The 14,449-nt window shown below is 33.7% G+C and overlaps 1 protein-coding gene across 1 annotated transcript in view; it reads right to left on the bottom strand.

Annotated features, from left to right (window-relative positions):
• Positions 1-9,773: 9,773 nt before the first annotated feature.
• Positions 9,774-14,449, bottom strand: part of LOC106459548 (relaxin receptor 2-like) — a 32,728-nt gene continuing 28,052 nt past the window's right edge. Inside the window, exons 5-7 of the mRNA XM_022386053.1 lie at positions 11,762-12,606; positions 10,473-10,717; positions 9,774-9,893 (exon numbers count right to left, since the gene is read on the bottom strand). Coding sequence (XP_022241761.1) covers positions 9,774-9,893; positions 10,473-10,717; positions 11,762-12,606 — 1,210 coding nt within the window. The remainder of the gene's footprint in view (positions 9,894-10,472; positions 10,718-11,761; positions 12,607-14,449) is intronic.

Here is a 14,449-nt window from a genome sequence, read left to right as displayed (position 1 = left end):
GTTTATTTGATTACCAAGCAAATAACAACGACTATATAACTGTTGACACTCAATCGTTTTAATGCATTCTGTGGTTTATATGGAGCCTCATAATCTACTACATCTATACGTATATAGCTGCGTGCAAGACGTGAATGTAATTTAATGTTTATATAGCAGGAACGACACATGTACCATAGTGATTATTAACTTATTGTTTCAACTGCATTGATGTCGCGTATCATTTGTTTATGTATAGGATTCCTGACCTTTCCGACATGATGCTGCTGACAGGATCACAGTTTGTTTTTTACCACTGCATGATCGATTTCGGCCATGTTACAAAAACTTATAAAATATTATACAGACGTTTAGGCTGTCTCCCACAACAGAAACCTTTAAACTATACTTTAAAAGATAGCACCTAGCTCAGTTTCGAGTATCGAATCAACAATCACGGTGATGGCTGATGGTAAGTGTCGAATTACAGCCAACAATGCGTGTTTGCGAATTTTACAGATATTGCAGACAGAGTAGCCATCCTTGAAATGAACTGTAAGGAGTGGCAAGAATCGCATAAGCAGGAGATGGAGGAAATGATAGTGATTTTAGGCAAAAGTGAGGCAGAAATTTTGTAGCTATATATTTTATTTAGAAAATATTTAGTTCCAGATGAAGTATATAGTAGCGACGGCTCACCAGAGTTTACGGTCGTCAAAGTGTCATTACCCAAACTCCATCAGAAATGGAGGGAAGGAAAAGGCATATTAATCAAGACACACGGTAGTGTTTCGTGTGGCCAAAACAACCTGCAGGACACACTGGAGTGGTGGTTTAGCAATATTCCAAATTCTGTAGCTCGGATTGTGGTAATCTAAATTATCACATATTTTCAGTGGATGTACTCTACTAGACCATTCCTTCACATACCAAATTTCAAGGCAATGCATTAGAAATACATGAGATATAACATGTTAATTTTTTTTGAGTTTCTTCATTTTTTTCTTCTTAGCACCAAAGTACGGGAATTTATTTAATAGAAAAACATACTTAACTTTTATGAATTTTTTTTGAAACCTGGTACACTGATAAATCTTTACAACCTACAATTAGGTGTCAAATTTGGTCCAAGTATAAGCCACATTTGCAAAGTTATTCAACAAAAAACAGCTCAAATTTGACCGAAATATTTAGTTTTTGTCATTGGGATTAAAGACGGCTGATTTAGAGCAGTAAAACTATAATGATAAATGACGTGCAAATACATAAATATTAGTTAGAACAAACAAAAACTAGGTTAGCTCAAGTTTTCAAAAGAATCATACGGGTAGGCGGTTATTATTCATTATTCATTGCCAAATTTTAAGCATAAATTTGCTAACTTTTATGAAATTATCCTTTTTAAAGAATGTTTAGCGTCACGTGACATTAGTTTAAGCAATTAGCATAAATAATGATGCTTGATACGCTTGATAAGGCGAGTGATGATAAGAAACTGTCAATCTAGATTTCATGGCGTTACTATAAAAGAAGTTATTAACGCTGTTTTAGAGAGGAAAACTACCACCACATATTTTAAAGAATCTGGTTGGTTCTGTAAAGTATAGTGCTGTTCCGAATAATAGGGACGCGATCCTAAAGCTAATGTTGGTTACTACGGAGTGTTACTTTCTTACTTGCTGTGGTTTGTTGGTGTATGTTGACAAAAAGTCATGAAATCTAATCAAAAACACCTTAGGTGTGAATAAAAGGTGCGGCCAAACTGGTAGCTATACTTATAGCATTGATAAGAATTTTGTTTTACCCACTATCATGCGCTAAGTTAAACAAAAAATGCGGCCTTGCTGACTAATGAATGAATATTTGCTGTTATATTTAGGAGAGTCAAAATAGGGATTTGTAGCTTGAGGAAATAATGCCAAACTATGTCTCAAACCTTAAGCTTCTTTTCTTTTTTTTTTGCGATTACATTTTGACTTTAAGCTTCTTATCTTGTTTTTGTAATTTTTTGAAGTTCCCCTTTTTTAAGTTAACAATTTTTAATAATCTTGTAAAAATAAAAACATATCAAATAGATTTTTCTTTAATTTACTTACCACAGTATTGTTATGCTACTTCCATACGAAGATAGATTATTCCATTGTGACATTCTTGGTTCAACCTTGTTTGACGACAGTCAGTGCCTTTAACAAGTTGTGGCCTTGCATTATTTATCTTAACGAAACTATGAGCATTTCTCGACACATTAGAACCGCCTTCCTTTGCTCCAAAAGTGTATAAATGAGTCACAAAAGTGTGAAATAGCTTAGACATAGTTCATATTTGCCTACACTCATTAATGAAATTTCTTTGTCATGTCGCTTGTCCATAGTAAAGATTTTAATCTTCTCATAATATAAAATCTGATATAATTTTTCTTAAATGTCCAGAAACTACAGTGTTATAAAGTTGGAACTAAAAATATTGTTTTATCATAAGAATAGAAAACGATGATAATACTTTGTGTTGTATTTCTTTAGATTTAAACATATCTTGTACGTTGGGTTTCATTAATATCTGATTCAATTTAAAAATAATTTTATTATGAAATTGAATAGAAAATTATTTATGTACTAGCCTTGCCCGACCCATAAAAAATGACGGGTTTGGGTTTTGTAAAAGCTCTCTGAGGGCCACCGCTTTTCCTTCAGCTAGCTCTGTTCGGCGAACTCCCCCCCCCCCTTCATCATAAACTATCACACATTTATAAAATAAAAATGTTTTTCAAGTACACTCTCTAAAAGAAAAAGAGAGAGAGAACGGTGCAAGCTTAAATTTAAAATGACTCATAATTGAAAACTAGCCTTTGTATATATTAGCTTTTAATCAGCGGAAAATGAGCAGTATCAAACCAAAGTTCATGACTTTTACATAAATGTATGAAAATGATATCAAACTCTTATTTTTTTTTACAATTTATTCTCCATGTTATGACAAATCCATCGATATTTCACACATACCAGAAAGTACTTTTCTAATTACGTCATATAACCTAAAAATTACGATTTAAACGCCGAAAGAAGATGAAGCACCCAAAACCAACTGGTCTGAAGTTTATGATAAAAATTATATCAAAAAGCTTAAACCTAAAAAATAATCTCAAGTACCATTTTTAGTTAAGACTAATGGCAATACGTTTAGGAGAAAGAAAGGAAGAAAAAAAAAAGGTGTTTTACACCAAAATAAATAAAACTGAAAACTTTACATAAACCTTATTAAAACATACGAATTATGGTCCCTAACCTCTAACTTAGATGTTTTAAAACGTACCAAAAACTTTGTAACGTCTACGTCAAACTAAGTATGTGCATAAATTAAATCGTAAAACGATCTAAAAAGTGAAATTCAAGCCAGTCATTGTGAACATTCGAAGTATTATATACATACGTAAGACAACAATATTAGGTCATAGTTTTGTTGCTGAACGACATAGATGAACGGAGCGTTCCCAAAAGACAATTGGATTTTATGTATATTAGATGGCTAGTATACAAGACAGTGAGTGAGAGCAAGAATATTTTAAAGGTTCACGATAGATGGTGCTATCTAAAAGGCAGAATTAATAAATATCATTCTTTTGACTGACATCCATCATTAGAGTCTATAAACAAAGACAACCAAACGTTAATAGGCCTACCATTATATAATACTTTTTCCACCAGTCGATTCTAATAGACTGTACAAACTTGTAAAGTGTAACAAATGTCACAGTAAAAAGTTTGACTCTTATTACATAAGCTGACACGTGACATCTGACAACTCGACAAGAAGCTATTTATCCTAGATGTAAGTAAACATGAAAGTACAACTTTAGTGGTTTTTTGAAGCACAAACTGTGAAGAACGAATAACAGGAAGCGTAAGAAAACCCGAAGAGTCGCGTTTTCTCTTTTCTCTACTGTCTGTTGAGTTGAAATATGAAGAAAGTCATCTGAAACACTGGAACTGGTTTGTTTTATTTCTACAATACAAGGTACTGAGATTGCGTAGTAGTGTGTACAATGTTTTAGTGATAGGGATTAGGTCTTTCGGCTCGTTTATAATGACATCTAGGGTATGATTAAGCGCTATTGCCGACCATGTTCATTTTACACTGTTGCATTTTCATCTGATGGACAAGGACTTTTCCAAGATGATAACGCAACACTGCACTTCCATCAAAAGACAATAGTGACTTCAATAATCTTTCTTGGCCAACACAATCGCCAGATCTCAACCCTATTGGGCATTTTCGAAAAGCTTGATTATCGCATTCATTAAAATTATATTTTGCCGACATGTGCGAATCAGTTTTACACCATATTCCTTAAAGTATGCACTACAATCGAACAATAGAATTTTCGGCATCTTCAGAAGCCTATATGCTAAGCCAAGTCAATACTTTTTCGCAGCAATGAGTGGCTCATCCTGGTATAATATATTTGGGAATACAATAAATTGGTCAGAGGTGTAAGCTTACGAAAAACTGCTAATATTCAATCGTCACCATCACTTAAAGAGAAAGATCAGGTTGTATAAGCTTAAACTTCGAGATTATTGAGCTTTATTCCCCTTAATTCAATATTAAAAACGTTTATATTCGAAAAAACAAAAAGTTCAAAAATAAATCTATATAATGAACAAAAGTTAAAAGTAGGAATTCGTTTTTTTTTTCTCCAACCGCACCTTCCACAAAGTTAGAATTTCATAAAAAATGAAAGAATGTAAAGAGACACGTAAAATTCATGAGCTCATTTAATACGTTACTTTTATTGGAGCACGAAAAATCACAAAAGCTGATTAATCTACACAGGTTAATATATGTTACACACGCTACAGAAAGCGTAAATATCAACAAAGAATACAAATTGTTCATAACAGTTGTTCTTTAGGAAAATATACATTTTATATTAGAACACGTAACAGGTTAAGAAAAAAGGAGCAGAGTTGTTATGGATTTCGGAACATTATAGACACATAGACATATACATATATGTATATATATGTATGGACACGAGTCTCTCGGTAGTGTCCCCTCCCTACCTCCCAAGCAGCTCAGCATTGATTCTTAAGAGTTACAACGCTAAAAACTGGCTTTCGATACTCATGGTGGGCACAACACCGATAGCCCATTGTAGATTTGTGCTTAACTACAAACAAACAAATTCTCGGTCGCTAAGCTGTAAGCTAGAGAGCTTATAACCCTAGAATTTGGGTGAATAAGTCCAATATGTATGGGATTATTGTGTGCCATTTTTCAATTATTGTCTCTCGTACAATGTACAAACCTCAGACTCGGATCCATTGTAATTGAGAAACAAGTGAATAAAAAGTGTAGAAATGATTCTTGTGAAAGTCAACTTCAAAGGCCTTTACAGTTAAAAAACTTTTGATAGATTGTTGCGCATTTCTAAAAACTTAAAATTTGATAATCAAATGACAAAAAGATACAAAAAGGTCATATTTGAATATAATGTTTTACTGATCAAAGGTTAAAAACACTTCTTTACATGGATGGTTGCTTACGCATTATATCAAACCTAACACTTTAAGTGCAGTAAGTAATGAGATGCTTTCAGATTCCACGTAGTAATGATACACTTTTATCAAAATCAATTTTGAGTTGCGCATTTCAAATTTCACAACAATGCACAGTGATTTTTACTTTACTTTAAAAAATCATCTAAGTACTTTGTGGTTCGGATATTCAAATTTCAACTCGAATTCGAACCAAAAGTCCAATCCGTAATGTTGTTGATTATTTCAATCTTCTTCATTATCTAAATGGGAATTCCCTTTGACATGCAGAACTATTTATCAATCGCAGTGATTAGATTTTATAGTTTAGGATTGAAGCTTTAGAGGCCTTTTATGTTAACGTGTCGTGTGTTAATCACTTTCGCTAACAGATAAAACTAATTTTCATTTGAATCAGTCAGATCCAGGTAAAACAGACATTCCAAAGCAGGATATATATATATATATATATACACACACACCAGATATTGTGCTCATGAATATATGATTTAAAAAATAATGTTATAAAAATGGAGTATGGGCTGCCCCTTTTCACTACTTAGAGCCGTAGCACACAAGCCGTTCGTCCGATGCAGAGGTACCTGTGTTACGTGTGTTATTTAACTTTACTTTCCCTTAGTGTCAACTTTTCGAATTTTTCTACCGATATCCTTGCTCAAGTGAACTCTCATTCTCAGCATTAAGGAGTACAAATAACTAAATGCCAAATTCGAACCGTTCTTCTGAATTTTTATACATTGAAATTTCATCTTTAGGGATGAACCTGAGTTCCTTTCCCAAATTTCACCGAAAATGAATTCAGCCAACTCCTCACAAAAACTTGTGACACCAGACAGACAGACAGACGGACAACTACACTTTATATATAGATATACATTTCTTCACAATCAGTTAAGATCTAACTGACTGTTAAATATTTGCAAAAGAAGGATTTTAAAGTTAATAAAATGCAAACACTTATACATGAATAATCTATTTACAAATTGAGCTTTAACACAGGGGAACATCTGAAGAAAATTGGCACAAAGATATTGGCCTAGTAAATAAGCGCATTGTTTAAAATGTCTGATGAAAACTTAAGGTTTTCCAGAAGGTATAAAATCTAGCAATAGTAAAATAAATATTTATCACAAAAGACAAATGCTGGTTCCCAATGTATTTTCTGCTAGAATCAATATGTGGCCTCTAGCAATAGACATCTAGGAATTCCAGTTGAAGTGTTTTGGAAATCATGCTAGAATAGAGGATTAGGTGCAAAACAAAGACTATTCTATTATCTTATTTTTATTCAATTCCGAAAAATACAAACGAAAAGAAAACGCTATGAAAGACAAGCAAAATAGTATATTGCTTATAAACATCAAGCATGTATCTGAACCTAATGTGGTAATACTAATTAACATGTTCACAATTACATTAAGAAATGTGTGTATATGTATATATATACGCATATACTAACAAATAGATATACACACGGGTATACAAGGTTGAATATATATGCTATCATACAGTTGGTGCTATACGGGTGGTACAATTGATACTAAAGGAAATATTACGAAGACAACTGAAACCAGTTTAATTATTGTTTATTTTACAGTAATTGTTAGAAATTAGAATACATTCTAATAAAAAACTGGTTGGGTTTTGAATTTCGCCCAAAGTTACATGAGGGCTATCTGCACTAACCGAACCCTGATTTAGCAGTAAAAGACTATAGGGAAGGCAGCTAGCCATCACCACCCACCGCCAATTATTGGGCTACTATTTTAACAACGAATAGTGGGTTTAACCATAACATTATAACGTCCTCACGGCTGAAAGGGCGAGTATGTTTGGTGAGACGCGAATTCGAACCTGCGACTCCCAGACTGAGAGTCGAACGCCCTAACAGCCTGGTTATGCAGACCAGTAAACAACTGTATTGTCACTTTTGTCACACCCTGTAATCTCGAATTAGATATAACTATCTAATAACACAATTTCCATATAGGTCATATATAAATTTATGATACGTATATTTGAAAGATAAAAGAAGTAATATATGATTTTGGATAACCTTAGAATTACTAGTAACACTAAGTTGAGCTCAATACCAGCGCAAAAACGAGGACTACGCCCCAAACACCTACCACTGTTGTAATCGTCAAATCCCCAGGCGGGTCCGCTGTAAGCTTAGAGACTTACAACGTGTAGATAACACATTGTGTAGTTTTGCACTGAGAAAAACAACAATTTCATCTTTAACATTTTAACTCCAAATCAGGTTATTTGTTTGTGTATGCGGGTGAAGCTACTTTTAACGGTTCTCGAGTTACCTTGGAGAAAAGATAACACGCAAATACATTAACAGCATAACGTGACAACAAGTACAGATGTGGTTAATCAACGAACAATATTTATAAAGATACAACACATTCATTAATTGGGAGTAATTATTTGTCTAACACTACACCCACACCTTTGCGAAGCTAAGAGCCCTATTATTTCCAATTCTCAACTGTCCTCAAATTATGTCAGACCATGCTAACATACAAACATTTTGACAGCGTAACGTGACAACAAGTGCATGGGTTATTTACGACTAATACACATCGAAATACATTAAATTTACATATTAATCGGAAGTAATTAGTTGTTTAACACTACACCCGTACCTTAGGGAAATTGGGTTCTATTGTTTTCCATTTTTACCGGTCCGCGAATTATCAATGAACAACATTATGCGTTACTTGATAGCAAACGCTGACATGAACAGTGATAATATACGACAAATATAAGTTAAATCACAGCACGTATTCATAATATATGTAGTATATATAGTTATATATAAAAACGAACACTACTCAAACAAATATATTGTAAGAGAAATCATTGCAAGATAGCCAATAATACTAATAATTCAATAGATTTCCTGAAAGTGTCTGGAAACGCACTGCAAAGAAAAAAATGTTCTATGAACTTTCGTCCATAAATCAAGGAAAATACCTTTTTATTTTATTTTACTGCAACGCTATGCCTGTCTTAATCTTACTTTATAGTTTACCAAAAATCTAAAATTTATCACAAGTGACCCCCCCTCCCAAAAAAAAAGAAAGAAAGAAAGTAGCTCTGGAACATCAAATGGACCTTTACATCTTACCTTCTAGAAATTAAACGGTTTCCTATAAAACCTTAAATTTAAACAGAATGCTTCATCCGAAACATCCAAGATCTTTTTGTCCTGGAATCACATAGCCAAGTTGTTTCTTTTGGCAGTAATAAAATAGCAGGTTTAGAAAAAACATTTTAGTTTTCATTTAAGAATATAAAGTGTCCAGAATACAGCGTGACAGCCGTTTACAGTACATAGCATAATAATTGTTCACAACGGTTTATGATAATGTTAATCTGTTAATAAAACAACTTGGTAATATTTCATAACACAGCGTGACAGCCGTTTACAGCACATAGCATAATAATTGTTCACAACGGTTTATGATAATGTTAATCTGTTAATAAAACAACTTGGTAATATTTCATAACACATGTTTACAGCCGTTTACAGCACATAGCATAATAATTGTTCACAACGATTCACGACAATGTTAATCTGTTAATAAAACAACTTGGTAATATTTCATAACACAGCGTGACAGCCGTTTACAGCACATAGCATAATAATTGTTCACAACGATTCACGACAATGTTAATCTGTTAATAAAACAACTTGGTAATATTTCATAACACATGTTTGCAGCATGTACCATAAAAATTATTACGAAGAAGACAGACTAATGTTTTTAAATATGTATTATGTTCTCTACCTAATTTTTTTATCATGCTTATAAATTGATGGCGGTTAATTTACTACGGCATAATGATTGTTCATAGTTGATCATGATATTATCTTAACACAACAACCTTGTAATATTGTACAAGATAACAGCAACAGTCATTTAGAACTGATAGCATATTATTGTTCACAACAGAATATGACAATCTTTTGATAAAACAACCTGGCAACGTTTTACAAAACAGGTTGTCAGTCGCTTACAGCAGAGAATCGCTTCCAACGTTTTATAACAATCTACCGTTTTATTGGCGAGGCTTTAGAATAGATATAAGTTTCAGATTTGTATGTAAGCGAGAATACTTCTTTAAAAGTCCATGCAAGTTCGAACGTTTCTAGGTTTTATTTATATGTTAAACTCGTGCGTCCACTGAATGACAAAAACGCAGTGTTTTTGTAAGTTACGATATCTAGACCGCTTGTACATCCTGAGAGTTTTCTTTTCTGGCCTTGGAACACTTGGAAGTACGATGTTTCTGTGTACAGCTGTGTCGATTGGCTGATATGATTAAAGATTTGTTGTGGTCAACCTGAAACGGTGCAATAAAATAATTAACATAGAAGCATCATCAACATCTTAAGATTTGGTCTTTATTGTTTTGTATATTAATATTTACATCACTTTTTTTTTCTATTTTAAATAAACATATTAAAATGTCGTTATAAGTGATTATTTGTTTATAGTTATGCACAAAACTACACAATAAGTTATCTGTGCTCTACCCACCACGGGTAAGTCCGCAGACATACCGCTGTGCCACTGGGGGGGGCTATTAAATGAATTTAAGTCTTTGATACTAACGGATTTCATAGCTTTCAAGCGAAGTGAGAAGGACAGGTGACGTATTAATGTGCGTATAATAAGCACCAAATCCAACACCAGAGGGTAAAGTGAAATCATGGGATGGATATTAAAAACTTGAATGTACCAGTAAAGTTTCATTTTGTTTTTACCTGGTCTTCCTTAAAATAAACACTGAAATTTATCAATAAATTTTACCGTTAGTTCTAGATTTAAAATTAGATTAGGATTTAAATCATATATCTAAATGAAACTCTTTCAGCTTCCTAAAAAAATTGAATAGCAACCGCCTGTTACTGACGCGTACCTCCGAGTAGACGACTAACACAGCACGTTTAGGATTTCGTCGATGAGCAGTAGTTGAGGAGGTCATTCCTGAACTATCCACGTTCTTACCCAACGGTCGAGACGAGCGACAACTGATGAGAATTCTCGATAGCTGTTGCTTGAAAACTGTTGTCGTCAATGTATACAGTATAGGGTTGAGAGCAGAATTCACAGGCAGAAGGAACACAGCTATCCAGGCGTATAAGGTTTTGTCTACTTCTATCCCTAAAGTCATTAGCTATTATTGATTGTTTTTAAAAGAGAAGTATAAAGTTTGTCTACATCTATCTCTAAAGTAAAAACAATCAATAATAGCTAATGAAAAGAGGAGTATAGGGTTTGTCTACTCCTATCTCTCAAGTAAAAACAATCAATAATAGCTAATGAAAAGAGGAGTATAAGGTTTGTCTACTCCTATCTCTAAAGTAAAAACAATCAATCATAGCTAATGAAAAGAGGAATATAAGGTTTATTTACTTCTATCCCTAAAGAAAAAAACGATCAATAACAGTTAATGAAATGTTCTAATTTCAAGACGTCCTAAGACTCCTTGGCATCAAAGCACAATAAAAATGTTGCTTTTATTCGCCGTTTTAAGTCGACTTTAGGACTAATTTACATTTGTATCAATTTTTCGAGATTTTCAGCTACGCGTTTTTTTTTTTTCATAATCTATGAAACAGTATTTTGCAAAAACTTGAGCTCTTTTTCTCATGGCAGAAAGTAAACAAAATTAATTTATTTGTTTTATTTGTGGTACAAGAAGAAAAATTATCAACTATTTAGTTTTAATACAAAACTTTAATATTCATTACATCTTTGAATCAATGTAATTAACTGGGCAATGTTATGTGGAGTTTCTTTTAGCAAAATAATTACTCCAATTTCTAACGAGGTACATAGCAATTCATGCATATGATTATCAATAAAAATATACAATATACGTGTATTTGTTTCATAAGATACTTGGTACTTGAGGCTAACATATTATTTTGTGATCCCTATATTATTACTATTAATATAGTATCTTTGCTAATTATTAATTCATACAGAGCTACTGGTGTTCAGCTGGGCCACTTTTGGAGTAAACGTAACCTTAGGATCAACAATGGATATTTGATGATGGAGATAAACATCATAAACTCCATTAAGATCGACCTGACGTCAATGTTACATTTTAACGCTGAACGACAATAGGTTTAGTCACTTGTTCGGTTCTAAATGGAAATGATAAAATGCATCTCTGTTCTTTTTATCCCATTTTCTTACCTCCAAGAGCAATAAGTTTAATAAGCACAACGGGAATCCAGCAGAGAAAATCTGTGCCCACGATGAAAGCAAATCGCTTGGCTATTGTTCTGTCTTGTTGCTGTTGAGTGGAACGTAATCCAATCTTGGATGCGGAGATGGTGAAGAACATGGAGATGTAAGCGTACAGGATGAAGACGAAGGCCACCGTGTTGAGTCCGCAGAAAAGAAAAGTAGAGTACTCCCATGCCTGGAAGAAGGGGTTGTGAATATGTAGAGGCAAGCATACCCCGTTGTTTCCGTAAAATTCCAGGCCGTAGTAAGCGATATTGGACAAAGGCAAAGCCGACATCAGCACAGCCACCGACCAGACAGTAGCCATGCAAGCAAAGGCTGATTTTATAGTTCGACGCTTCTCAACTACTGATATAGGGTGTAAAACAGAAATGTATCTGTCGATGGTGATAACAGTTAAAATTAGGACTGATGCTTCACTGCTAAGTGTACTGAGTAATCCACACAGGTTGCACTTCCAGCTATGACGCCATTGCTTCTCGTGCCGGATATAATGACCACGATAGGAAACATCATATCCGGCAATGATGAACAAGTATATACCCATTAAAAGATCGGCTACAGATAAATTCATGATGTAGAAGGAATGTACTGCGTTCTGTTCTCGTAACAGCAAGCGGCTCATCAAAACAAAAACGTTTCCACAACAAGCTAAAACAGCCACGATCCAAACAGACACCCGAAGAACGACATTGTCCAGGAGATTAGCCACACTACTAATCCCATCGCCACGTGGTTCACATACTCGAACTTTTACAGCAAATTGGCACATGTAGAATTCATCAAAATAGCTAGAAAAAAAAAGACGAGTAAAACAATGGTTTCTTATTTTCACACATGAACAATTAAACCTTTCCATTATCACCACTCTATGTGAAAAATTGTAATCATTGTAATGACAATATAATGTAAACTTTAATCTAATACGCATTCTATTATATTTGATAAGATAAGACTCTAAACTGACGTATAATATATTCAAGTCTGTCCACTTTTGTTTTATATATCCAAAATGATGATTGCCCTCATTTCAACATTACATAAATTTCACATAACGCTTACAAATTACCGCATTCGAAAGTAGAAAATTAAAGATAGCCAGACGAAACTAAACTTACTTAATTATTTAGCTCATTAGAACAGTTCTTCTAAAGTTAATTAGAAAGCATTTTATCTTTACTGAATTCTACTCACATATGGGCTAGTTTTGTAAGCTTTTCAAATGTTCTTGAAGAGAGCTGGCGAAGAGAATTACCGCGCAATGTTCTGAAACCAAACAAGGTAACAAAGATACTTGAATGTGTCCTGTTATCAACAATTAATTAATGCTTTGAGAATATGTCGAATATCTACGGAACTTTTGAATTACCATAGTTATTTACTGATATGAAAAATGGGAATTAAATTAACTTAGTAGATAATCAAAAACATGGACCAATTATATTCGGGGAATACTTTACAACAGTGGGGAAAGAGATGGCAAAAGAAAAAGGGTAAGAGGGTAGGGATGGATGAGGAGAGGCCCGAGGGGGTTAGAGATAGCCTGGTATTGGAGGAATGTATGGTAACAGTGGGCCATAATTGAACTGAGAGAGAGATCAGGTTCAGATCACGTCAACATTACTGCCAAAATACTGAAAGACAACACCGATAATATAATTAAACTCATAAAACACATAGTGAACTTAAGTATAAATAATGGTGTATTCCCTGATATATTAAAAACGTCTGTTATTACCCCAATATACCAAAGTGGTGATACAAAACTATTGTCCAACTATAGGCCAATTTCGATATTATCAAAGCTTGCTAAAGTCTTGGAAAAAATTGTTAAAACAAATTAGTAGAATTCTTGAAAATAATCGAAAATTATCAAGTATTCAATATGGATTTCAGAAGGGTTTAGAGTCAAGATGCGATATCGGAAGTAACTACATACATTACTGACCAGCTGGACAAGGGTAGAAAGGCGGCAGCCGTGTTCCTGGACCTGTCAAAAGCCTTCGATAGTTAAGTTATACAATATAGAAGTTAGAGGGGTTATTCTAGATTGGTTTAAAAAGCTACCTGCAGAGTAAACCTCAATTGGTTAAAGTAAACGGTATTGTCAGCGATCAGTTTACTTCAGAATATTCAATCCCTCAGGGTACAGTCTTAGGACCGGTCTTTTTTATAATATCTATAAATGATCTATGCAACTTTGCCGACGATACAGCTCGGTTTTCTACAGGTGATAATTGGGATGATACCCTCAGTACTACAGAGTGAGAACTTAACGACATTAAATACTGGTTAGATATAAACACACTATCACTTAATGTTATCAAAACAAATTATATGACATTCTCGCTCTATAATACAGGCTAGCGACATTCATGAAAAAAACTGCACTCAATCCTACCCCCAATAATATAACTGGTCCAAAATGAATAGAATAAATAAAGTTAATTACTTAGGAGTCATTATAGATAGTTGCTTAAATTGGAGGCCCCATATATTAGATTTAACTAAAAAAACGCGAAAGTTATTATACGTATTTGTAACAGTCAGAGAATTTGTGCCGATACATAAATTAAATATATTATACTATGGATTAGTTGACTCTATTTTGCGGCCACTGACTCTATACAAGTG

The sequence above is a fragment of the Limulus polyphemus genome, unplaced genomic scaffold, assembly GCF_000517525.1.
Source record: "Limulus polyphemus unplaced genomic scaffold, Limulus_polyphemus-2.1.2 Scaffold625, whole genome shotgun sequence".
Taxonomy (NCBI): Eukaryota; Metazoa; Arthropoda; class Merostomata; order Xiphosura; family Limulidae; genus Limulus; species Limulus polyphemus.
Note: the sequence above shows the minus strand (reverse complement) of the source record. Positions and strands in the feature narration are given on the sequence as shown.